The 25,383-nt window shown below is 48.0% G+C and overlaps 2 protein-coding genes across 3 annotated transcripts; one reads left to right on the forward strand and one right to left on the reverse strand.

Moving 5' to 3' along the window:
* Positions 1-7,814: 7,814 nt before the first annotated feature.
* On the forward strand, positions 7,815-8,999 carry BOLA1 (bolA family member 1). The gene is made up of 2 exons (XM_030324374.1): positions 7,815-7,915; positions 8,260-8,999. The coding sequence occupies exon 2, from the start codon at positions 8,263-8,265 to the stop codon at positions 8,674-8,676; it is 414 nt and encodes a 137-aa protein (XP_030180234.1). The 5' UTR covers positions 7,815-7,915; positions 8,260-8,262; the 3' UTR covers positions 8,677-8,999.
* A 2,827-nt stretch (positions 9,000-11,826) lies between these two features.
* Positions 11,827-25,383, reverse strand: SV2A (synaptic vesicle glycoprotein 2A). 2 transcript variants are annotated; one of them, XM_030324372.1, is made up of 13 exons: positions 25,259-25,383; positions 20,781-21,732; positions 19,304-19,484; positions 18,300-18,451; positions 18,055-18,188; positions 17,329-17,418; positions 16,979-17,089; positions 16,720-16,808; positions 16,253-16,417; positions 15,927-16,060; positions 14,819-15,025; positions 14,056-14,215; positions 11,827-13,655 (listed from the first exon to the last, which is right to left on the reverse strand). In XM_030324372.1, exons 2-13 carry the CDS (start codon positions 21,400-21,402, stop codon positions 13,472-13,474), a joined length of 2,229 nt encoding a protein of 742 aa, XP_030180232.1. In that variant the 5' UTR covers positions 21,403-21,732; positions 25,259-25,383; the 3' UTR covers positions 11,827-13,471. The 2 variants fall into 2 exon arrangements, with proteins under 2 accessions (XP_030180232.1, XP_030180233.1); XM_030324373.1 differs by lacking the exons at positions 18,055-18,188; positions 19,304-19,484; positions 20,781-21,732; positions 25,259-25,383 and having other exon boundaries at positions 18,300-18,429.

Here is a 25,383-nt window from a genome sequence, read left to right on the forward strand (position 1 = left end):
TTAAAACGTGAAGTAGAGCAGGCCATCCGTAAAAGTAGTACACCATCACAGACAAACAGACTGGATCTTACCTCCTTTAACAAAAAGGCAACCGGGATTTTTAACCAAAGGCAACTGAGTTCCTTCCCAAGGAATCCAGTTAAACCGTTATTTTGCCTTCTAGCCCCATTCCATAGTCCTCTCTCTTCCCCTCTCCCTCCACCTCTGTCACCACAACCACCACCTCCAGCCTCCTCCATAGTGAGCTGCACACCATTCAGTTAGGACCTTTCCATAGGTCTCTAACATTGCATGTACACTTGCCTTTGATTAGAAGGCTTCATCTTCCTCTTGACCTTCCTTCAGCTCAGATATCACCTCCTCCTTCATGAGGCCTTCCCTACTCCCATACGCACACAGCCTCAGGGTACCCACCTCTGTGTTCAAATCCTGGTGATAGTGCTTACCACTCTGCTTTGGCTTTGGTCTCACTTCCTTTCTGTAACCACCTCAAGGGAGAGACCATGTCTTCTTCACCTTTGAATCTGAGTCCTTAATTCCTTCTACCTGGCTCTTAAAAAGGTAATTGAATGTTTTCGGCATGAATACATGAAATAACACTCTTAGGGAATTAGTGTCTTCTTTTCAAAAATATTTCTCTTTACTCAAGAACCATTCTCCAGGGGCGCCTGGGTGGCGCAGTCGGTTAAGCGTCCGACTTCAGCCAGGTCACGATCTCGCGGTCCGGGAGTTCGAGCCCCGCGTCGGGCTCTGGGCTGATGGCTCAGAGCCTGGAGCCTGTTTCCGACTCTGTGTCTCCCTCTCTCTCTGCCCCTCCCCCATTCATGCTCTGTCTCTCTCTGTCCCAAAAATAAATAAACGTTGAAAAAAAAAATTTAAAAAAAAAAAAAAAAAAAAAAAAAAAAAAAAAAAGAACCATTCTCCAAATGCCACCTATAAATAGTAGACTGTGATAGCCAGAGTGATGGAAGATATACTGGAAGCTCGTCAATTAAACAACTAAACAAATATATATATATATATATATATATATATATATATATATATACATACATACATATATATCCAACCATAACAGACTTGTTAGAATAAATGATGATAAATGTAAAGAACCTAATACAGAGCCTGGAAACTGAGAGGTCCCAAAGCTGTATTAGGAGGCCAAATAGCTTAATGTTTAAGAGCCCAAATTCTACAGCCTGACTCTGCATTGTTTACCAGATATGTGATCATGGGCAAGTTACCTAACCTCCAAGCGTCTCTGCTTCCTCACTGGTAAATCAAAAGTAATAATAGTAGATGGGGCACCTGGGTGGCTCAGTTAAGTGTCATACTTCAGCTCAGGTCAGGATCTTGCAGTTCATGGGTTCGAGCCCCACATCAGGCTCTGCGCTGACAGCAGCAGAGTCTTCTTTGGATACTCTGTCTCCCTCACTCTCTGCCCCTCCCCCGCTCACTCTCTCTCAAAAATAACAAACATCAAAAAAAAAAAAAAGTAATATTAGGTACTTCATGGGGCTGTTGTAAAAATTAAGAGAGTTCATAAATGTAAAACATTTAGAAAAGTACCTAGCACCAACAGAGCAGGGGCATCCCCAAAATTCTTTGAACCAATTGTTCTTTAAAAAAAATTTTTTTTAATGTTTATTTATATTTGAGAGAGAGAGGGACAGAGTGCAAGTGGAGGAGGGACAGAGAGAGAAGGAGATACAGAATCCGAGGCAGGCTCTAGGCTCTGAGCTGTCCACACAGAGCTCGACACAGGGCTTGAACTCACAAACCGTGAGATCATGACCTGAGCCGAAGTCGGATGCTCAACCTACTGAGCCACCCAGGTGCCCCTGAACCAATTTTTCATTTCAAAAATAAACATTAGGGGGACGTCTGAGTGACTCAGTCTGCTATGTGTCTGACTCTTGATTTTGGCTGAGGTCATGATCTCGTGGTTGTGGGACTGAGCCCCGCACCAGGCTCTGTGCTGAGCACGGAGTCTGCTTGGGGTTCTCTTTCTCCCTCTCTTTCTACCCCCTCTCCCTGCTTGTGCTCTCTCTGTTTCTCTCAATAATAAATAAATAAGCTTAAATATATACATACATACATACATAAAAATAAACATTAGGTTTATCATATGACCTAGCAATTCCACTCCTGGCTATACAGCAAACAGAAATGCAATGCACTTGGATGAATCTCACAGACAATGTGGAACAAAAGAAGACAAACACAAATGAATTCATGCTATGTGATTCTTTTTATATGAAGTTTTAAAATGGGCAACACTAATCTATGGTGATAGAAGTTAGAATAACGATTACCTGTGGGGAGGTGGTATTGATTTCCCTGGAGCCTTCCAAGGTTCTGGAAATTTTCTGTATCTTGATATGCGTGTATTCATATGTAGAATTAAACTGTACACTTAAGATTTGTAAATTCCTTATGTGTAAATTATACACCAATAAGCACAAATTAAGTTTTTCATGATCAAATATTGAAGTAATCATCATGGGGGGGAAATGAGTATTTTGTTAGACACTCCATCCTCATGTCACAGATTAGTGTTTATTGGTTTTGTGTTTTGTTTTGTTTAATTACACCTGAGGTGGCCACCATAATCTTTTGATGTTCAAAGCCTCTAAAAGTCTCAATCTGGCCAAGACAAACCTTCACTAAATAGGAGATATTATTCTTACTATGTTTTTATTAAAAACAAAGACACTATAACTTGCCCCGTGGAGTTTGCAATTTACAAAGCTTCCATTTATTTTTGCAACAGAAATAACAATGACATCAGCCCTATTTGCACATTAGTTCACACATCCATCCAATACATTTAAGAACAACAAGTATGCCAACACTGAGCTTAACATAACACATCCAGAACATAATGAATACATTCCCTCTGCCCAGATCTCTCTTTCCTCATGGTTAGTTACCCCCTAGTCATTCAGATCTCTGATTAAATCACCTCCCTAGCAAGGCCTTCTCCAACCACAGCCTCCCAACATTCCCTATCAGTTGCTGGATTAGCAAGTTGCAAAGGCCTGACCAAAAGCAAGTCCTATAGATTCTATCTTTTTTAGCAGCATTCTGATCAATTTATTTCTCTCTAGCCCATCTCCTGCCTTCACTCAGATTATCTTTCACCATACTACTGTGAACGGCTTTTCTATTCTTCCTGTTCCTCTAATACCATCTTCACATGCTAGCCAAAGTGATTTAATAGAAAATTGGAGTCTTTTTCACCATATGCTCTCTCACCCTTACCCACTTCCTCACCCACCCATCCATGATGATCTCATTCCATCTTCAATAATTCCTGCTTCAGATACACTTCTCAGATGCTAAAATTAGTAGACAAAAGCTTAATGAGAAACAAGATAGTACATAGACTCAAAATATCACCCACAATTACAAATGGAAAAAGAATTTTACAATGGAGAAACTGAAAGATATCCCTTTAACAAATGATCAGAATTATCATCAGCAATAAGACAAATCAAGCTAATGCCCACTGGTATGGTTCACTGAGAAGGACTCAATATCATTTGGCAGTATTCTTGCCAAAAATGCATATCCTAAATCTGCAGACAAACCCAAATTGAGGGACATTACAAAATAAATGTTCTGTACTCTCCAACAATGTCAAAGTCATGAAAGACAAAGACTAAGGAACTATTCCTAATTAATGGAGACCAAAGAGATCTAACAACTAAATACAACATGTGATCCCAGATTGGATCCTGAACCAGAACATTTTTTTTTTCATTTTATACAAAAGACACTAGTGGGAAAATTAACAAATTTTGAATAAGATCTGTATATTAGATAATAGTACTATATCAATGTCAATTTCCCGTGTGACAATTACATTGTGGTTATGTGAGAAAATGTCTTTTTTTTTTTTAACTAAATACTCATTAGTAAATATCAGAGTTCTCCAGAGAAACAGACACATAGGAAATATACGGAGAGAGAGATAGAGAAGGATTTATTATAAGGAATTGGCTCACACGATTATGTAGGCTAACAAGTCCCAAGATCTGCCAGGTGAGTCAGCAAGCTGGAAACCGGGAGAGCTGACGGTGTAGTTCCAGTCCAAGTCCAAAGGCCTGAGAACAAAGAGAACCAATGCTGCAATTCCAGTCTGCAGGCCAGCAGGCTGAAGACCCAGGAAGAGTCAATGTTTCAGTTTGAGTCCAAAGGCAGGAAAAAAGCCAGTGTCCCAAATCAGAGGCACTCAGGCAGGAAAGAACTCTCTTTCTCAAAGATGGTCAGCCATTTTGTTCTATTCAGGCCTCTGACTGACGAGGCCCACCCACATTAGGAAGGGCAATCTGATTTGCCAATTTAAATGTTAACCTCATCCCAAAACACCCTTACAAAAAGACCGAGAATAATGTTTGACCCCATATCTGGGCACCCAATAGCCCAGTCAATTTGACACATAAAATTAACCATCCCAAGTACTTAGAGGTAAATGGGGCTTTATCTCTGAAACTTATGCTCAAATGGTTCAGCAAAAAAATTATATGTGTGTAGATAGATACATAGAAATAAAGCAAACCTGATGAAATGTTAACATTTGGATAATCTGTGTATCAGAATGAGGGATCATATATTGGAAGAACTTAATTTTCCACTTGTGTCAGGGAAAACCTTACTTCAGTCTATCTCCTGTGTGTTTCTTCCCTGTGAATCTCCTTCACTAGTCACATAAAACATTTCACTTCCAAATGTGTGCTTTTTCCCCACACCAAGCAATTTTCTGCAACACCAGCTGGGTGGTCTGCAATTTTTTTTATGAGTTTATTTTTATTTATTTTTGAGAGAGAGAGAGCGTGCATGTGAGGAAGGGCAGAGAGAGAGAGAGAGAGAGAGAATCCCACACAGGCTCTGCACTGTCAGCTCGAAGCCCCAAAGTCGGGCTGGACCTCACACCATGCGGGGCTTGAACTCACAAACCATGAGATCACGACCTGAGCTGAAGTTGGGTGCTTAAATGACTTAGCCACCCAGGCGCCCCCACACCCCTGGCCTACAATTTAATTCAGTTCTGACACTCTCTACCCAGAGATAGCATCAGATCCCACAGGTTAAAGGGCTCGGTCCTATAACACTGTGCCCCACCCACCCCAACACACACACACACACACACACACACACACACGCTTAAGATGCCAGCCACAAGCCCAGGTTGTCTGTCACCTGTGCTTCTGACCAACTGATTATAAATTGAGGTTCCACTGACCCCTCCTTTGGGCTCTATGAATTTGCTAGAGCAGCTCACAGAACTCAAGGTAATATTTTACTTACATTTACCAGTTTATTATAAAAGGATATGATAAAGGATACAGCTGAGCATCCATATAGAAGAGATAAAGCAAGGTATATGGGAAGGGGCTCTCCAGCATGCCACTCTCCCAGCACCTCCACATGTTCACCAACCCAGAAGCTCTCCAAACTCCATACTTTTGGGATTTGATGGAAACTTCATCATGTAGGCATGATCAATCATTAACTTCATTTTCAGCCCCTCTCCCTTCTCAAGAGAATGAGGGCATAACTGAAAATTCCAAGCTTCTTTTTAAAAAAAAAAAATTTAAGGTTTAATTTTGAAAGAGAGAGAGAGCACACACATGTGTGCCCACAGGGACATGAGCAGAGGCCAGGCAGAGAGGAGGGTGGGGGGGAGAGAGAATCCCAAGCAGGGTCTGCACTGTCAGCACGGGGCTCCACACAGGGCTCTAACTCACCAACCGTGAGATCACCAAACCAAAATCAAGAGTCAGATGCTTAACTGAGAGATGCAAACTGAGTCAGATGCAAACCGTGAGATCATGACTTGAGTTGGACACTCAGCTGACTGAGCCACCAAGGTGCCCCTCCAGTAGTCCATATCTTATGGAACTAATGCCATCCATCCAGATGCACAAACCTGATACTCATCCTTGACACTTCCCCTCCCATAACTAACCTATCACCACATCCTGTGAATTCCCTCCTAATATGTATCTTGTAAGCACAGTTTCTCTCCACCTCTGCCTCTACTGCTGCCACCTTGATCCAAGCCATCATCATCTCTCACCTAGACTGCTACAAGTAACCTCCCAGCTGCTCTCCCTGGTTGCTCTCTAACCTCTCTGACAATTCACACTGCAGCCAGTGATCTTTGCAAAAACACAAATTTAAAGATGGTTTAATGCAATGCATGATCCTTGACTGGCTTTCCAAAAATAAAAAACTATAAAGATCACTAATGAGACAACTGGGGAAATCTATCAACTATCAACTATAGATAATAGTATTATATGAAGGTTAAATGTCTTGAGTGTAGTAATGGTATTGTGATTATGTAGGGAAATGTCCTTATTCTCAGAAGATACATGCTGAAGTAGATAGTGGTGCAATGTAAACATTTTTGCAACTAATTCCCAAATGATTCAGCAAAAATAATAATTATTTCATTATTGTTATTATATACATACAAATTCAAAGAGAGACAAAGCAAGTCAGGTAAAATGTCAGTGAATCTGGATGAAGGGTAAACAGGGTGCTCATTGTACTAATCTTGCAGCTTTTCTGAAAGTTTAAAAAAAAATTTTAAGGCTAGGGAAAATATATGTCATTATATTAAATTTCTTGAGTGTGATAAGTTTATTGTGGTTATATAGGGGAATATTCTTGTTTTTAGGAGATATATGTTGGAGTACTTAATGGTGAAATGTCTGCTATCTGCAACTTATTTTCAAGTGGTTCAACCAAAAAAAAGTATATAAATATATTTTTAAAGTATATAGATATATACAAAGTACTTAAATATATAAGTATATATGTATAAGTATATTATATATATAAATGTAAAAAATAGTGAAAGGTAGAAGACGTTGCTTTGGATTTTCTGCAGCTTTGACATTTTTCCCGAATTAGAAGTTGGGGAAAATAGTTAGGAATATATGGAGATATAATCGATAAAATATTAAAGATACAAAATAAAATACAAATTGAAAGCTTATATATCATCTTGGAAAAAAAAAATCTCATCCTGTTACAGCCCTGCTTAAAATCTTCATTAGCTTCCCATCGCTCCCAGGAAAAAGACTGGCCCACAAGGCAGTATGGTCTAGCCCCTGCCTTCTCCCAGGCAGGCCTTCCTACTTACTTCCCATCGCCATCATCTCTGCCCCGTGGGCTCCAACTACACCTAAGTACACCTAAAGTAACCACTCCCCCAAAGTTCCCTCTTCTGGCCTTTGCATGTGCAACTACCACAGCCTGACTGCGAGGAGCTGAGATAGGCTTTCGTGCTGTCTCTTCTAGACTGTTACCCTAAAATCTCCTCTGAAGTTTTCTCTGCACCCCCAAGTCTGGGAGACATGACTCCTTGGAATCCTGTTCTCCCAGTCCCATCATAGCACTTAGCACACGGTATTGTAATTGCCTGCTTACTTGCTCATCTTCAGGGTTCTGTACACTCCTTGAGACAGGGCCTGCTTTATTCAGGACTGGTCTGCGCTCAGTAATTATGTATTCAGTAAATGAAATGGGCTTCCATTTTCTCGTATATAAAATAAAGGAATTCAGCTAGATGACAATAAAATGAAACAAATAACAGCAGTCCCAACTGCGCAGGAATTCCCGGCGGTGGTTTTTTGTTTTGTTTTGTTTTGTTTTGTTTTGTTTGTTTTTTGCATCATTCTGCTTCAAAACCTAAAACCACGAGTTGGAAAAAAAAAAAAAAAATCACAGACTACAATTCCCGTGAGACCTCGGGGCATCACGTGGCGTCTGCCCAGGCTACTATCGCGTAGTCAGAACTCCATTTCCCAGCGTGCCTCAAGACGCGGGGTCCGCATTTCGCCGAGAACTTCAGGAGTCGGGTTTCTGAGCGACTGCGGTAGCCAAGGCTGAGTGGAAGGTAGAAAAGGCCCAGCCTGGGGTTCAAAGGGGAGAGTGGCTCAACCACAACCCGGAATTGCACATACCCTACCTTTGCAACCCCCAGCCCACTCCTGCTAAACGTGCCTCTCGGAGGCCCTTTCCAACCCCTGCCCCCCGTCGCTCCTCTGCTGTCCGCGGCTGGAGGCCAACCCTCCCCCCCCGCCCCCCCGCGTCACCCGGAGGAAAGGGGCGGTGTCTGGAGTCGAGGCGGGCACCCTGCGGGAGCCGGGTGTGGACGTGGGCGGCTGGAGGTGGGAGACGGGGCTCTCACCAGGTGGAAGGCCCAGACCCTCACTGCTCTGGGCCTTGTCTCTGCGTTAGCGGATGCTGAATGTGCAGCTGGTCGGGCGCCTGTTCTCGATGGCCGGTCGTGTCTGTCTGTCCCGGAGCAGCGCCGGGTTGGGGACTGTCGGTCCCGTCGAGGCAGCCATTCGCACGAAGTTAGAGCAGGCCCTGAATCCCGAGGTGCTGGAGCTGCGCAACGAGAGCGGCGGCCATGCGGTCCCACCGGGCAGCGAGACACATTTCCGCGTGGCGGTGGTGAGCTCTCGCTTTGAGGGACTGAGCCCCTTGCAACGGCACCGGCTGGTCCACGCTGCGCTGTCTGAGGAGCTGGCTGGGCCGGTCCACGCATTGGCCATACAGGCACGGACCCCCGCCCAGTGGAAGGAGAACCCTCAACTGGACGCAAGCCCCCCTTGCCTGGGTGGGAGCAAGAAAACTCGCGGAACCCCCTGAGCCCCCAGAGAGGGAAGACTAGGATCCTCATGGTTTGGGAATAAACTACGGGCTTTCTTCCCTTCAATACGGTCTGGTGTTTGTAAGGGACAAGGATCCTTGGGCCCCATTCATCCAGCATGTACATATATATCCTCTGGAGATAGCAACTCATTTCAGATCAAAGCTTATCCAAGGAAAGAGAATCACTCACCACTGCCCTTGCCCTGGACTATTTAGGAAAAGCTGCCTAGTCGTTTTATGTTAAATTGTGACTAAGGAATCACCAGACCTGATGAGTTGGAAATAATCCTGTACATTAAAAGATAAATTATCATAGGAGATACACTGCTTTGTGTTGATAATGGCCTGTTGAATGAGTGCTACAGATGTTCTTGGGAAAAGATACCTGTAGCCTAGAGTAGGCAAGAAGGGCTTCATTGTGGGGAGTGACCTAATTGGATCTTTAAAGGAAAGCACAGAATTAAACCAGAAAAGAGAGGAAGGATGTTATAAGGAGGGGGAAGAGCTCAAGCAAAAGCATAGAAACTGCAGCCACCGATTGGACGAGGCAGGAGTTATAAGTATATTTGAATTTCCTACTGGGAGAATGTTTGGTTATCTATCAGCCTACCCATTTCCAAAAGGATTTGCATTTATTTCTCAGAAATATCCTTTATGAGGCGTGCCTGGGTGCTCAGTTGGTTAAGCACCTGACTCTTGATCTTGGCTCAGGTCGTGATCTCACGGTTTGTGGGTTCGAGCCCTGCGTAGGCCTCCATGCTAATGGTGCAGAGCCTGCTTGGGATTCTATCTCTCCTCTCTGCCCCTCACCTGCTTGTGCTCTATCTCAAAATAAATAAACTTTAAAAAAGAAAACAGAAAAATCCTTACAAGACAAGTGAAAACACACTAAGGCAGTGAAAAGATAACATGGAATATGAGTATAGAAGATGGAGAAAACTTTGTATAGCCCTTTTTCTTACAAGCCTTCTAAAGTCCTATTTCTGAGGGGAGCTCAAGTGATGTCTAGATAAGTACCTTGATGACCTTAATGTGGCAAGAGAATCTAGATACTAAAGAAAAAGATTAACATACATCATGACCATTTTGAGCTACAGTTTAGACTGCATCTGGTTGGACAATAGGAAGTCATTGAAGAGTTTTGAGGAAGGACATGCCAAAGAGCATTCTGGGGTAAATCCTTCTGGCAGTGATGTGTAAGGAGGTTGGCATAGGAGATTGGAAGCATAGAGAGCAACCAAGAGTGAAAATGGGACCCTGACTTCAAGGTCAGCTGTAGGAATGGAAAGGAAGAAGTTTTGAGAGCTACCATAAAAAGTCAGAAAATGTGTTGATTAGAACAGAAATATGAGGGGCTCCTGGGTGGCTCAGTCAGTTGGGTGTCCAACTTCAGCTAAGGTCATGATCTCGTGGTTTGTGAGTTTGAGCCCCACATAGGGCTCTGTGCTGACAGCTCAGAGCCTGGAGCCTGCTTCAGATTCTGTGTCTCCCTCTCTCTGCCCCTTGCCTGCTCATGTCTGTCTCTCAAAAATAAATAAACATTAAAAAAAAAAGTGAGGGAGAGTCAAGGGTAACACCCAGGCAGTGATTTCCAGATAGCCTAACATAAGAATTCCCATGGGAGCTTGTTTCAAATGTGGATTCTAGGTCCCCTCTCTTTAAAAAAAGGGGAGGGGGAATTCTGATTCCGCAAGAATGGAATCTGGAATCTATCTTTAAAAGACACACAAGAGGATTTGGAGGAAAGCTGGCTCTATCCTCAAGAAACGCTCATAAATTTTTGTTTTGATTTAGGGTTTTTTTAATTTTATTTTTGTAAATTCTGTTTTATTATGGTGGTAACACAACATAAGGTCTACTCTCAACAGATTTTTAAGAATACAATTCATTATCATTGAGTATAGGTACAGTCATACACATCTATAGGGCTTATTCATCTTGCTTAACTGAAACTTCATGCTCTTTGATTAGTAACTCCCCATTTCCTTCTCTTCCCTGCTCCTGGCAACCATCATTCTACTCTTTGATTCTATGAATTTGACTATTTTCAGCTAACTAATAGAATTATTTAGTATTTGACTTTCTGCGACTGGCTTATGTGACTTAATATCCTCATGATTGGTTCATATTATCACATATTGCAGAATTTCCTTTTTAAAAGCTGAATGGCTTTCCATTGTGTATATATACCACATTTTCATTATCAGTTCATCTGCCGATGAACATTTAGGTTATTTCCATGTCTTAGCTATTGTGAATACTGCTGCAGTGAATGTGGGAGTACTAATGTTGCCAAGATCCTGATTTCAGGGTTTTTTTTTATGTTATTTTTGAGAGAGAGAGAACGCGAGCAGGGGAGGGGCAGAGAGAGAGGGAGACATAGAATCCAAAGCAGTCTCTGTGCTGATCGTTCAGAGCCTGACGCAGGGCTCAAACTCACAAACCGTGAGATCATGACCTGAGCCGAAGTCTGACGCTTAACCGACTGAGCCACCCAGGCACCCCTGATTTTAGTTCTTTTGATAAATACCCAGAAGTGGGATTGTTGGATCATATGGTAGTTCTATTTTTAATTTTTTGAGTAACCTCCATATTCTTTCGCATAGCAGCTGCATCATGTTGCGTTCCCCCTGTGTACTAGTGTTCCAGTTTCTCCACATCTTCACTAACACCTTTAGTATTTTGTTGTGTTTGAGTTTTTTTTTGGGGGGGGGGGATAGTTTTTGGTAATAGCCATCCTGACAGGTGTGAAGTGTCTCATTGTGGTTTTGATTTGCATTTCCCTGATGGTTAGTGGTGTTGAGCATTTTTCCATATACCTGTTGGCTACTTGTGTTCTTCTTTGGAGAAATGTCTATTCAAGTCTTTAGCCCCCTTTTAAAATCAGGTTATTAGTTGTTTTTGCTATCGAGTTGCAGGACATTACTCCAAGTTTTCAAATCCCAGAGACTGAGAAGACCCTCCATCTGTAGAAGTGAAAAGGTCAGGATAAAGTGGCCAATTGAGGAAATAAATATGGTGCATCATATTATTCTGGCTTTCAGTTTGGGGAGAGAGGAATGGCATTTCCATCTCACCACCTTTTCTTCCAAGCAGGCAGAGGATGTAGGTGGAGTGGCAAAGAAGGAGATGTAGCCATTTTGGATCTTAAGGATTTATTTCCTTTTTATTTTTCATCAATATTTTTCATTTCATTTTTCACATCAACAGAGTTGGGTTTAGGGTGTCCCAGGAGAGCAGGAGAGATGGATGGGTCCCTCCAGGGGGTAGAAGGGAGAAGGCTGCGTCCAGCAAATGAAGGGTGAGGAAAGGGGGTACACACTCATACACTGGGCACTGGAGAAGGCAGTCCTTTGAGCACAGACACCAAAGAGTTAAACAGTCCCCACCTGGGTCAGTGTTACAAAATGTGGGGGAGTGACTATAGGGTGGGGGCACCAGACGCAGCATGAGGAAGATGAATTTGGATTTTTCGTTGTTGTTTTCACTTTTTTTCCTTTTCACTTTTTTTTTTTTTTTAACGTTTTACAAACAGCTAAAAACTACAACACATCACAGCTACAGTGGAGGGCAGGAGGGCACCAAAGAAAGCAGCCACACAGAATGGGGTGGGGCAAGGGCAGCTTAACCTACAGGGGGTATCTTGTAGAAAGGGTGAGACAGGGAAACTGAGGCTTCTGGTCCCACATTAGGGGTCCCTGGCTTATTGTCTAACCTTCTTCCCCCTTCAGAGGAGTCCCTGGGAGGGCCCCTGCCTCCTGCCCCTGCCCCAGCTCCTTGTGCTTTTTGATCTGCTGGTTTGACCATATGCCTGGTTTCTTTCCCTCCCCTGCTACCCTGCGTGTGAGGGGACAGGTTGGGGGTGGGAGGGCAGCTGTGCTGTCCCTGTCTGTGCTATAGTGGGTGGAGCCTCTCACTCCAGAGGCCTGTGCTTCTTGAGGGAGGGGAGGATTTGGACCTTGTCAGGTGCCCTCAGGTCTCTCTAGACTGTGGGACTCTTATCCTAGCCTAGCCTGGGGCACCTCCCTCCCAGGCCTGGCACAAAAATAAGATTAGGGGAGGTACTATGGGAGGCAGAGTAGTGTGTGTGTCCACTGAGATTATCCTTGGCTGTATCTTAGGACAGTATGGTGACACCTCGCCCCACGGCACATACACACACGTACATAAGTGTTACACATGCATTCACACACACAGTCCTGCTGAGCTGCCTCAGAACTTAATATATAAATAAATAAGAATCAGAAAGCTAATTTGATAAAATTCAGGCTTCTTACTTATAGCCCAAATTAGGGGAAAGTGGAGGCCAGGGGGCTGAGGTTTATTGCTACTCCCCCAGCATCCAACAGGTGTGAGAGGGCACCTGCGGCCTTTCTGACTCTTAAGTTCTTTTGGTCCATGGACTACACCAAGCCCCAGCTCCCAGCATAACCACATGCCCATGGTTTCACCAGGGCCTAGGCAGAGGGAATGAGGGGGAGGGCAGGAAGCCTGTGCTGGAGCCCCTGGAGCCAGGAAGAGCTAGGGCCCCTCACTAACACTGGGGGAGAAGGGTGTGCACGTCAAAGGGTGGGGAGTAGAGCTGCATCCCAAAACTGGGATGAAGGAGCCTTCCCTGTATCCCTGCCCACGGGGTCACACACATGCATACGCACACACACATGGCTAAGACACTGAACACAGGGGCGTGGGGAGTGGGGGCTCTGGGGCCAGGATGGCAGGGCAGGGAGGGAAAAGGAGGAGCTGTTGGTCTCACAGTGTGCCTGCCACCCTCAAAGGCCCTGAGGCCCTCTCACTGCAGCACCTGCCCCCGGGTCTCAGGCAGCTTCAGTGCCAGAGAACTACCGAGGGCAAGGGCAGCTGAGGCAAACAGGATGGGGGCAGCCTTGGTGATTCCCACAAAGGATGTGAAGATGCTGATCCCCAGCACAGCTGCCAGCTTACAGAGGGCATTCAGGAAGCCGAAGGCTGTGGTCCTGCTCAGGAGACCCCCAGTGCAGTGCAAAGGGGAGACAAAGGAAGAGGCATAGGAGGGTTTGCAGGGGACAGGTGAGTAGGTGGGAAAGTGAAGGAGAGATGGCAGGCAGTGTGCAAAAGGGAGATGAAGGATGGAAAGATCAGAGAGGTGAGACATGTACATCAGGGAATACAGATTGGGAGGCAAAGGGAAAAGAAGACCAAAAAATTAGGTTAATAGTTCAGGCTGCAAGGAGTGAATACAAAAGCTACCAGCTCTTAGAGCAGAAACTCAATGGGAAAGTATATCCTGTTAACCCTACGGATGATTTCCCATTCAGCCGCCTCCTCACCCCACTTTCCCGCCGCTGCCGTGTAGACCCTAAACCGGCTGCCCTGCCCCCACGACACTCCAACTACCTCTTGTCCGAGGGGTAGAGTTCAACAGTCAACACGTCCAGCGCGTTCCAGGATGCAATGCTGACCCCCCCAAAAAGGCAGAGCAGAGCGATCATGGCTGACTCGCTGTTCCCAAAAGACAGGAAGAAGCAGGAGACACAGGACATCACGCTGGAGCCAGCTAGAGCCAGGAAATGAGGGAGTGGCATGAACCTGGCCAAGTGATGCTCATCCACAACCCACCCTGTGCCCTCAAACTAGGTTTGAGGGAAGCCCAAGATGAGATCTTTTTCCCAGAGTACTCAAAAGGAAGGCGCTTCACCCATCCCCATCCTTCCTTATAATTATATTTTTATTGATAATGTCAGTAACAACCATCTCTTCAATGACAGCTATGGGTCAAGCAGCTTGATGCTTTATATGCATTGATCTAATACATCAACCCAATGGGGTAGGTACTATCATCACCCCCATTTTGCAGATGTCACAGCTGGGCTCATAAAGTAACTTGGCCAAGGTTAAGTGGTGGAGCTGAGATTCAACACCCATAACCTCAAAGCTGGTGCGCTTGCTAATCTGTCTACCTCCTTTTTCCCCCAGAGAAACTTCCAGGTCAGGCCCCACCCCATCTTGCAGCCAAGACCTAAGCAGAAGACACGAGAGCGAGAACCTTCTCTAGCTAAGCTATTCCTTCAGAATAAGGTAAGAAGCCTGTTGACAGCCTCACCCTGCTCCCCAGCCCCCTTATCAGTTCTGACACACCACCACCCACCCACCCCCTTACCAAGCATTCGGAGCCTGCCAATCTTGTCCATGAGCAGGGCAGACACGATATTCCCAGGAAGTACAGCCAGCGTCCCCAGGAAACTGACAAAGTACACCATGTAGGCGCCTTCACCAGTCCCTGTCACGTCTAGTGGGCAGCCCTCCTTGTTGTGCAGGAACGTGCTGTTCACCAGACGGCTGTTCACGAACTTGTACTCAAACAGGTCTGCGGGCAAAAACCAAGACAGGAAGGCAGTCACGGCAAATGTGAGAGGGAGGGGGAATCTGCTACTGCTTATGGCTCAGGACTCTGCCTTTGTGGGGTTAGTTGCGGGGGCGGGGGGGGGGGGGAGGGGCTCTCAAAACTGCTCAGGGCCTTCATTGTAAAACATCAAATAATATCACCATAGGAACTAGAAATCTTTACAGCAGAAAATGACCATAGTCTATGAAATGAAACAGTGGGACTGGCTGTTTCCAAGTTTTCTCGTTAATAATCTTTGCTTCTTATTCATTCTTTTGGTCTGCTCTAGCTGACTATAAGCAGTAGCAGTGCCATGGGTTTAGGAAAAATTACCAAGCAAAATATTAAAAATCATTAAAAGCCCTTTCCATTATTTTTCCCTGCAAGTTGGGAAAAACTCACCCAGTGCTCCATTAGGGGTGGGAACCTCAGTCTAGCTGGCAAAGTAGCATTTCATGTGCATGTAGTTTGAGAATCACTGTTTTAAAAAACCGGACTAATGTAATGGTTCGCAACCTTTTACCCAGAAAATATTCCTTTTTGTTGTTGTTGTTGTTTTTCCCCTGAAGGCCCTGTTTGAATGAGTTTTGCCCACTTCAAAAGTACGCTGATAACAATGCAGATTTGCTTTAATTCCAGCTCAAAGGTAAAGAAACTTGATGTTTTTGCCAGATATTCTTAAAACTATTACAGAAAAATGTTCAGTGTCCGTTCAGTTTTTGGAATTATTGGTGGTAGATAATAGGCCCCACACCACCTTCCTACAGGGCCCCAGAGAGCTCAGTTTGTAAACCCTGAACTAGGGAGTGAGGAACGTTCCTTCTCCCCTCTTCAAGGTCCACTCAACCCTTTGGTCTGACAGGCACCAGCCAAGGCATCTTACCAGTATTATAGAACACAGTGTTGATGAATGTGCAGTTGCGGAAAAATGTGTTGCTCGAAGTGACATCCTCAAAATAACACTCCTCAAATAGGGAATCCTCAAAGGACACTGACTTCAGACGTAGCCCAATGAACCTGTAAGGCCAGGATGATGAGAAACACTTCCCCCTTACCCTCATACCCTCCTCCAAGACTCACTCCCTTGGAATTGAAGAGAAACCACAGGTATTTACTCCCAAAGACCCTGTCTCCAAACTCCCAGACCCATGCAAGAGACAAGGGGTAGAAGGAACAGGGAAGAAGTGAAATGTAAGCGTCCCCACGTACTTGTCATTGAAGTACTGTCCCCCTCTGTGGATCTGATTCTCCAGAGTGAAGTTAAAGGTCACATGCTCTACATGCTCCCCAGAGAACAGTTTGGTGCGGGCTTCGTAGTCCACCGCCTGGAGGTGGCGGATCATGTCAGGAAACCAGACAGTCAGGCCATAGTAGCTGAAGAGTCAAGCGCGACAGAATCAGATGGGCTCACGATTAGAACCAGAGGGTCCAGAATGAGGGGGTGGAGAGTCAGGACCTTGCTTGCCTCTCCAGTCTCATCCCTCAGCACTCCTCCCTTCATTGCTGTTGGTCTCAGGGACTTCAGGTTCTTCTGCCCACCCACTGTACTCTCATCTCCCAGCCATTTGCTCCTCCATTGGCCTAACAGTCTCCCTGCCACCACCCCACCCCAGACTGTCTAACCTCCGTTCATCCCTCAGGACTTAGATCCCCACTGCCCCCACACACCTCCTCACCTGAATGACATGGTGAACCACACACCCATCATCATCAGAGTGATGCGTCGATATTCTGGACCAAAACAGGAGAGGAAATTCCCCCAAACCTAGGTGGAACAAAACAAAGTCAGATAGCAGCTGTACTGACTTCTAACACTCCCACCCCAGGTCCCCCACTTTCTCCCGTCCCCGTTCCCTTCAGTTCACCCCACAAACAGGCCTTTGTCTCCGCCTCTCCCACTCCCTTCCCTCTCTTCACCACACCGTCCTTCATTACCTGCCCTCCCAGGCTCAGGGCCCGGACCCCCCAGCGCTGGTACCAGGTCCCTGTGTCTGACTGGATTTCAATCAACTCATCCTCCTGATGAATTGTCTTAATGTGAGTTACCTGGGGTCAAGAGAAGCGGTTAGCAGTCACATAGTCTATTTCCCAACCCCATCCAGGGGCTTCAGTTTCAAAACAGTAGCAAAATGGCAGCAGGGGGTGGATACGATACTCTGAGAGAGGACATTGAGGGAGAATGTGGTGGGAGATATCTAGGGAAGCATGGGGTGGTATCCAGAGAGGGGCTGGGTGGGGCTGGGGCTTGAGGGCCTTGGAGGTTGAGGGGAGGGGCTTTGGCTTACTGAGAAGACTCGCTCAGGATGTCCCTTGGCTCGCATGTTGGTGTCATGAACCTGCTTCAGCACCATCCAGGCCTCATCATGCTTCCCGTTCTAGAGCCACAGACACAATTCCCACCTCCAGGTTAGCTCCTCCCTGACCCAGGGTAATAGACCCCCTTCCTCCAGTGTGGCTTCTGTAGTCACAGGACACAAAAAGTCTCCCACCCCTACCTCTGACCTGTGGGTGTGTACATCACCCACAATTAAAGAGCCCCAAGCAGGGGTACAGCAAAATGTAGTAAGACTTGAGCAAGCGTAGGGGGAGTCCAGGAGATAGCTACAACTACAGGTCCTAGGGATCCCCTGGAACAATGGAAAGAGAAAACTGAAGACAAGGGAATTGCTGGCAAGGGGCAGGGAGGTTGTCAGAGGAGGGACAGCATCCTAAGCTTCTGGACCAAGATCTACTTGGAGGGGGAAGAAGCACAGGGTGGGAACTTCTCTTTAGTGATAAAGTCAGGGGCAGAGCGCCCACCTGCAACATCTTAAACCACCCATGGTTGGGCAGGTACCCTGGTTTCTCCACCCACAGAGCCCCTCTGGAGATACAATGTAAGAAAAAGGAAGCAAGATAAAGTCCCCAGGAGTATGGGCCCTGTGAGGGTCCCACAAACCAAACCCACCGTGAGTGTTTGAGCACAGAGCCCCCTGCTGCCCCTCCCCCAGCCTAGCCCTGGCCCCGTTCACCTCCAGGAAGAAGCGGGGGCTCTCAGGCTGTGTGGTCAGAGCTCCGATGGCAAACACAGAAGGGAAGGCGCAGACGAGGACAAAAACCCTCCAGCTGTGGAACTGGTAAGCGGACCCCATCTGAAAGCTCCACCCTGGCAGGGACAGTCACAGCATCAGAAAGGCCAGAGGCTGGGGGCTCCCACCACAGGGCACACAGGAGAAGAGGGAGAGAGGCTGGGGTGCATTCCCCGGGGACTGCCTACCGTAGTGGGGGATGATGGCCCAGGCCATAGCAGCTGCATACACTCCACCAATCATCCAAAACATGCAGAGCCAGCTCAAATGCTCCCCACGTTTCTCCTGGGCCAGAAACTCCGAGAAATAAGAGAAGACAATGGGGATGGACCCTCCAATCCTGGGGAGCATTGTGAGAATTCAGCATTAGAAAATGGCCCTATTTCCGATCCCCTGCCCCAGTGCTCTGGATCCCCAAGTGCCTTTCATCTTCCACACCTTGTTAAAGAGACTTCTCACACAGTGCCCTATACACTCCCTCACCACCAGCTGTTACGCACCCATCCTCAGGACCCTGGGGAACAGGCAGGGAGGTCTGAGGGGAAGGGAAGGAACAAACATTGAACCTTGAAGATGGCTGCTGAGTTGCAAGAGACAGAAGATGATTACAGAAAAGAGGGAAAATCCCCACAGGAAAAAGCTAGGCAAAGAGGAGTCCGAGGGCAGGGATGCGGGAGCAGGCCGGAAAAGAGCTTGCAGACAGGGCAAAGAATGTACGCAGACAGGGCAAAGAATGCACGCAGACGGCTCAGGGAGTGTGGGAGTGTGGTGGGTCAACGCGTCACATTTCTGGCAGCTGTGGGTGTTAACAGAAAGGTCTGCTGTCAAATGCAGGAAAGATGGAGACTCGGAAGGGGATAACTCCGGGGTTCACGGGCACCCAGGGGTACAGCTGAGACCCACCAGGCCTCTTGTCATGGAGCCAGGCTCAGAATGGAACTGGAGGGTGGGGTGGAGGACTCAGGAGTGGACGAGACATGGAATGGTGCTCTGGGTAGGCGGTAGGTGGGTCCAGGACAGGGGGAAGCTGGCCTAAAGATGGTAGGAGAAAGGAGTTCATTCATTCAATTCATACATATTTGAGATGCATCTGGTGTGCCTGGCACTGTGCTGGGTTCTAGAAACATAACGGCGACAAAGGCACAGTCCTCCCTCAGGACTGCCTCCAGGGGCTTAGGAGGTGGCCACTCACCCAACCCCAGAAAGGAGGCGGCAGAAGAGGAAAGTGCCATAACCCTGGACGAAAGATGAGAAAAAGGCGAAGACGCTGTTGACTGAGAGCGAGATGAGCAGACATTGCCTCCGACCCAGCCGATCAGCCAGACCTCCCCAGAGAAAGGCTCCCACCATCATGCCCAGGTAGACTATAAGGCCTGCAGGGAGGGAAACAGAGACAGCAGAGGTATGAGCAGACACGCCTCAGTTCGCTCACTTTTTGAGCATTAAATGAGCTAGAGCTGCAGCAGAATGGATTGAGGAGCTGGAAGACTTCTAGGATAGGTAAGTCTACCCAGAGATGAGAGCAAGTGAGAGTTCTGTCTTTGCTCACGGAATGTCATCTCTGCAGACCAGAGATTCAAAGGCAGGAATGCAGACATGGGAGACCCCCAGAATTCTTTCTCTCCCTCCTGCTCTCTCTTGCTTGCTCTCATCTCTCATTGTGTCTCTGTCTCTCTGTCTCTGTCTCTCTCACACACACACAACACACCCCCATCTCTGGCTTGCCTAGAAGGAGTAATGGATCTACCCAAATTCCCAGACCTTCCCAGGGTCCCCTCTCCCTCCCTGCCTTGACGTCCTGAAAGCAGCAGGAGAGATCTCCTGTGTCCCTAGGAAAGCACCTCCATTTCTTCAGTCCCCCCCTACAAAATCCCCCCCACAGAACCCGTGCTTTACTCCCCCAGCTCCAATGCTTCTGGTCCTAAAACTCTCCTGTTCCTTATTTCCTTCCTACATTCAGAGTTGGAATAACTCTAAAAATCAATCTACTCCAAACTCTGCATTTTACCCATGCTTCAGCCAAGCCCCAAGGAGTGGGGATCTCCCCAACATCTCATGGCAACTTGGGAGCAGTGCAAGACCAAGAGACCTTTTGTGGGTGAGTCCAGGCGGTTTCCTCCCCCAGGGTCCACATCAGGAAGAGCCATTAGAGACCACTCACTGGCCCTTGAACACTCCCAAGGCTTGCCAAGAGCAAGCATGGCCAATTTCTCTGGCTGAAGGCAGACCTGGGCTTCCTCCCCGATCCCCACCCGACTAAACTGACTCCTCATTTAAACTAGGGAGTTTGGACACTGACTTCTTGTTTCCCTGATCAGGGAAAAGGAACAAGATGACAGAAGGGAAGTCTCTGAAGAAACACCCAACAGGGGCCCATCCCACCATGGCCACCTCCTGCAGAACTAACTAAGCAGACCACCACCCAGCCACTGCCCCAAGCCCCAGCCCAGCTGCCCTTCCCCAAGCCTCTCTTGCACAAACAACCTCACTGTGACCCAACCCCAAGAGGAGGGTTTGTGAGGGATGAGCATGCAGAGGAACTCCACGCCCTCTGGGGACATCTTGGGATCGGGGTCCTAGGGAGCGGTAAGGACAGGGGTTCTCAGGAGCAGAGGTTTTTCTAGAGTTTGGGGCAGGACAGGGCTGGAGGGCCCCCCAGTGTGTCTTACCTAGCATGCCCTTGTTGGAGTCCGACAGGCACATGTCTTTCTCAGCGCTAGGCAGCACAAAGCCCACCACAAAGACCTCGACACCATCAGCCATCAGTGCCAGACCAAGCACGAAATAGAGTGTCCACTGGAAGCGGCCATGGCCACACTCCCGTAGGATGGCTTCATACTGCTGAGCCAGTTCTTCCCGTTCTTTCCGCCGCTGTGCCTCCCCCCGGCCACCAGGGGGGCCCTCCCCATCGCCCAAGCCCCCCCTTACTCCAGCCAGGGGAGCCCCATCAGCCATCCGCTCGCCTTTGCCCCCAGACTCTGCCCTGGGGATGCCCTGATATTCCCCCTCGTAGATCTCGTCATCCTCGTCGTGGCCTTCAGTAGCATCACTAGATGCACCACCTTCTTCCTCATCCTGGGCCCCTTCCCCACGGTAATAGCCATCAGCAGGGGCAGGGTAGTCATCATCATCCTCCTCCTCCTCAAAGCGGGAGTAGGATCTGCGGGAATATTCGTCCTGGACTCTGTCCAGGCCCTTTACCACCTTCTTGGCCGCATGCTTCTTGACTTCCTTGGCAATGTCTTTGGCCCCACGGATGAAAGCTGCCCGGTCTCTGAAGCCTTCTTCCATGATGGGTCTTTGGGAATGCTTCACTAGACTCCTCCACTCCCTGCTCAAGGACTTGTGAAGTCAGAAAGATTCCTTCCCCCAGTTACTCAGATGAAGTGGATTCAAGTATCTCTGGGCACAGAATAGGAGCAAATAGGACCTGGCCAGTGAGTGTGTAGGAAGGGAAAGGAGGGAGAGGAGTTCTGGCCAGTTCAGTTGGATACATGGGGAAGGGAAAAGGGGAACAGCAGAATGGGAAGGGGAGGGGGAGCTAGGTTGTGCAAGCTAAGATGGGGAGCCAGGATAACTCAGAAAAGGCCGCCTACTTCTCTTCAAGAAGCCTCTTGAGATCTAGAAAATATAAGAGGGGGGGAAAAAGGAGGTGGTGAGGCCTAAAATGGTAAAGAAAGCCAATACAGAGCCCCAACCAAGACCATGTGATACGGATGGTCTCCTTGCTTCAAGCCTGCACACAGTTAAAAAGGGATGCCTACCTGGGCCAGCTGTGGATCATTCAGTATAAATCCCCTCACTTTGACCTTGGAGATCAGGCCTATGAGATATGCTCCAGAGTCACGGTCACCTATCTAGAGCCCTCCTTCTGATCCCCCGCCCCACATCAAGATCAGACCCCTTGCTTTACCACCAAACTGCAAAGAACAAAACAGGAAATATGAGAAACCATAATTCTCTGTTTTAGTCTGGTCTGGCTTGCTTACTGGGGGAAGAGCTGGGGGGAGAATGTGTAAAAGGAGAATCAAGTCCTCCAGCCTGTGACTTCAATCCACTGATGGCATCTCAAATGGGGCTCTCGGGGTCCTCCCCTCAGGTTCCCACAAGGAAGGGCTTTCTCAGTGGGTGAAAATTCCCTTCCAGGGTCAGACAGACTTGGGTTTGACTTCTTGCTTCAGCACTTACTAGCTAAGTGACCTCGGCCATCTCCCCATACAGCCAGGCCTCAGTTTCCTCTTATTTAAGAAGGGGAAAGTAAGGATTAAAAGACATAATATGTATAACTCCTTACCATAGTACCTAGCACATAAAAAGCGATTAAGAAATGTTGGTTATTGCTCTTTGTGATGATAATAATACAGTGCGATCCCCTCTACTCCCTCACAAGACCCCAGAACAAAAGCCACGTCTGGATGCTTATGAGGATAAGGAGCAGAAAGGGATACTGGCAAGGGAAAGCTGGTTCAGTGCAAAGCACATGACAGTTAGGTGACCTAAGTTAAAATCCCAGCTCTGTCACTTACTTGCTAACTGCTCTTGGGCAAATTATTTAATTTCCCTCAACCTCAGTGCCCTTCTATTTAAACTGGGGGTAATAATCTTTAGTTTTCTGAGTCCACAGGAGAATCCAACCTCACAGTAGATATTCTATAAATTAGTTTCCTTCCTTCCTATTAGACTGAAAAAAATGTGAAAGAAACAGGAAGCAGCAAGGGAAGAGTAGGGGTCATACTTGGATGCTGTTGTCCAGTATCCTCCCAAAACAGAGTCCCAAGACCTCTCTGTGTTCAAATTAGTTCCAGCAGATGGGCCCACATTGTCTCCCTCCAGACAAAGAAGGGAAGACTCAAAAAAAGGGAAACCTGGAACCTGAGGTCATGGAGAAGAGGTGATGTCTGGCTCCTGCCACCTTGCTTCAGGACATCATCCATGAGCCCCTTCCCTGGTGGGGGCAGGAACAGAAATGGCTGATCAAATACATACTTTTTCAGCATTGGGGGCTAAGGTCTATAGCTACACCTCCTTTCTCCAGGGCCTTCTTTCCTAATCCCCCTTAATCCTTTCTGCTCCTCCTCCAGGAGTCAAGGAAAAAGGAGTCCACAAATACCGCACTGCGTAGGAGGCCAGTATAGAATGAAGGGGGCCTTGGGCCTCCCCCCCAAAAAAGACATCCTCCAGAGGGAAACATAGGAGAACACCCCCCACCCCTTCATTCAGAGAAGCAGAAGAAGTAGGACTAGATTCTGATCAGAGATCATTCCCCTAAAAATATCCTGCCTCCTGTTCCCACCCATCCAGGGCCTTCATTAAATGTCACACGCACACACGGTAGCCCTGGTAGAAGGGGATAAGTAATGCTACATGGCTCAGAGAGAAGCCCTGGCAAGCATAGCCTTAGCCCCTCAGGTCAGATGTAAGCAGTGGACCACAATGACCAAAACCAGTGACCCCTGTGTCACCTTCTTTTCTTTATGGTTCAAGGCCCAAACCCACCCCCATGCAAGAGAGGAAAGTGGAAATCCCCCACTGCATGGCCATTTGCTTTCCTCTCCTTTCCTTCCCATCTAGGATCTTCCCCCCCTCCGGCTCCCCAAACCCTGAAGGAGACAAATAGACCCATCAGGAACCACATCCTGTGTTTATCAACACTGTTTACCCCTGAGAGGTGCATGGAGGGTAGATAAGGCTCCCAGAGCCACAGCAGGATAGGATGTCTCAACAGCCAGCTCCCCCAGGGCCAATGAACCAGGAAGTCAGAAGGGAGAGAAAGAAGACAAATTCTTTGAGTTGGTGAGGAAGTGGTGCTATTTTTAGCCCCCAAAGCAGAACAGTGTGGCTAAGCCTGTGGGAGAGAGATGGGGCTTGGAGAGGTGGAGGTTATAGGAGACAAGACTCCGGGTTACACGGCCCTTTAAGGTTGGCCGGCTCCACCTGACCGGAAAAATGTGCCCGGGAGATTTTCCTGCAGAAGGGGGGGAGGGGCTCCTGAGCAGATGCTTCCCTTCAGGAGGACTCACTCTGCCCTGGATTATAGGAGGGTCCAGAAGCCCCCACCCCCAATCAAAGTCCCTGACTTTGGGGGTCACCCGTATTCCCCAACCCTCCCTAGCCCAGGTGGCAAGGTCATTAAGAAGCAGTCACTTGTCAAAACAACCACGGAGAGGGGGGAGGGTACAAGGAAGCGGGGTGTGCTGGAGCACCGCTCCCTGTGACAGCTGGGTGACTGAGCCTCAGCCCCCCACCCAGGACGCCCAAGGCTGCACCTCCCCTCCCTACATCCTACCGCAAGGGTTAGGAAGATGGAGCATTCACAGTTCGGAGGGGGAAAAAGGTGTCAGCTGAAAATGCACACAACAGAGGAACACAGGGGCAGGGAGACAGGGAGAGACCTCCACAAGCAAAGGCAAGAGACCGCCCCTACCAGCATTTGCCGCGACAGCCCCCAGCATCCCCCACCCCGTCTCGCCTCTGCTCTGGCATAACAGAGGAGCGCCTAGAATTGACTGAATCCATTCTCGGAGTGTGTTCCCCCGCTTAGTCCTGCCTCTGGGCAGGTGCCCATCATCACTCAACACCCCTTCCCCCCACCCAGGAGCAACTGCCCAAGTCCCCCCCCCCCCCGCCCCGCTACGCGTGCCCCCGACCTTGGTCGTTTACCATCTCTCTACCCAGCATTTCCATTCTTCCTTTGCCTTCCCTCCCTCCTTCACCTGCCCTTCCTCCACTGCCCCCCACCCCCGCCCAAGTGCAGGGGAGCAGACTGAGGCAGCATCCATTCTCTGGCCCCAGCCAAGGTCACTTATGGCGGGGGTGGGGGGCGTGCAAGGTGAGGAGGGCATTGGACTTCGAGGGAACCCTACCTCACCTAAATCCTCCTCCCCCCCAAACCTGTCAATATCTGAGAGCGTACTAGGGACTTGGCTAAGGTAGAGAAAAACACCCTTATTCCATATATATATTCTGATCAGCACAGCAACTTAATTAAATGTCCTTTCAAACCACCACCGGCCCCCTCACCCCTAAAGCAGGGACGGTCACCCTCCCCACAAGCAAAGCATCGGAGGATAAAATGGCTGCAAGGCAAGGCAAGGATGCTTCTGCCCCGGGCGGGGTGGAGGTAAGAGACTTGAGAGAGGGGTCTCACCTGGGCTGGGTGCCCCCGGGTAAGGCAGTCCCGGGTGAGGGCGGGGGTCCCGGCCGCGGGGCTGGCGGCAGCGTCGACTGCTCCGGGTACCAGGGGAAGCGGCAATGCAGACCTGCCCCCCCCCC

This window comes from Lynx canadensis, chromosome C1, assembly GCF_007474595.2.
Source record: "Lynx canadensis isolate LIC74 chromosome C1, mLynCan4.pri.v2, whole genome shotgun sequence".
Classification (NCBI taxonomy): domain Eukaryota; kingdom Metazoa; phylum Chordata; class Mammalia; order Carnivora; family Felidae; genus Lynx; species Lynx canadensis.

Bases quoted from the DNA above. Each gene is read 5' to 3' on its own strand.
- BOLA1 (XM_030324374.1), top strand. From the start codon at position 8,263: ATGCTGAATGTGCAGCTGGTCGGGCGCCTGTTCTCGATGGCCGGTCGT.
- SV2A (XM_030324372.1), bottom strand. From the start codon at position 21,402: ATGGAAGAAGGCTTCAGAGACCGGGCAGCTTTCATCCGTGGGGCCAAA. The intron at 18,189-18,299 runs GTAGGCAGTCCC...TGTCCCTGCCAG, and splicing joins GGCCATCATCCCCCACTACG to GGTGGAGCTTTCAGATGGGG. The intron at 14,216-14,818 runs GTAAGGGGGTGG...TCCTGGCTCTAG, and splicing joins TGGCAGGCTCCGAATGCTTG to CTGGCTCCAGCGTGATGTCC.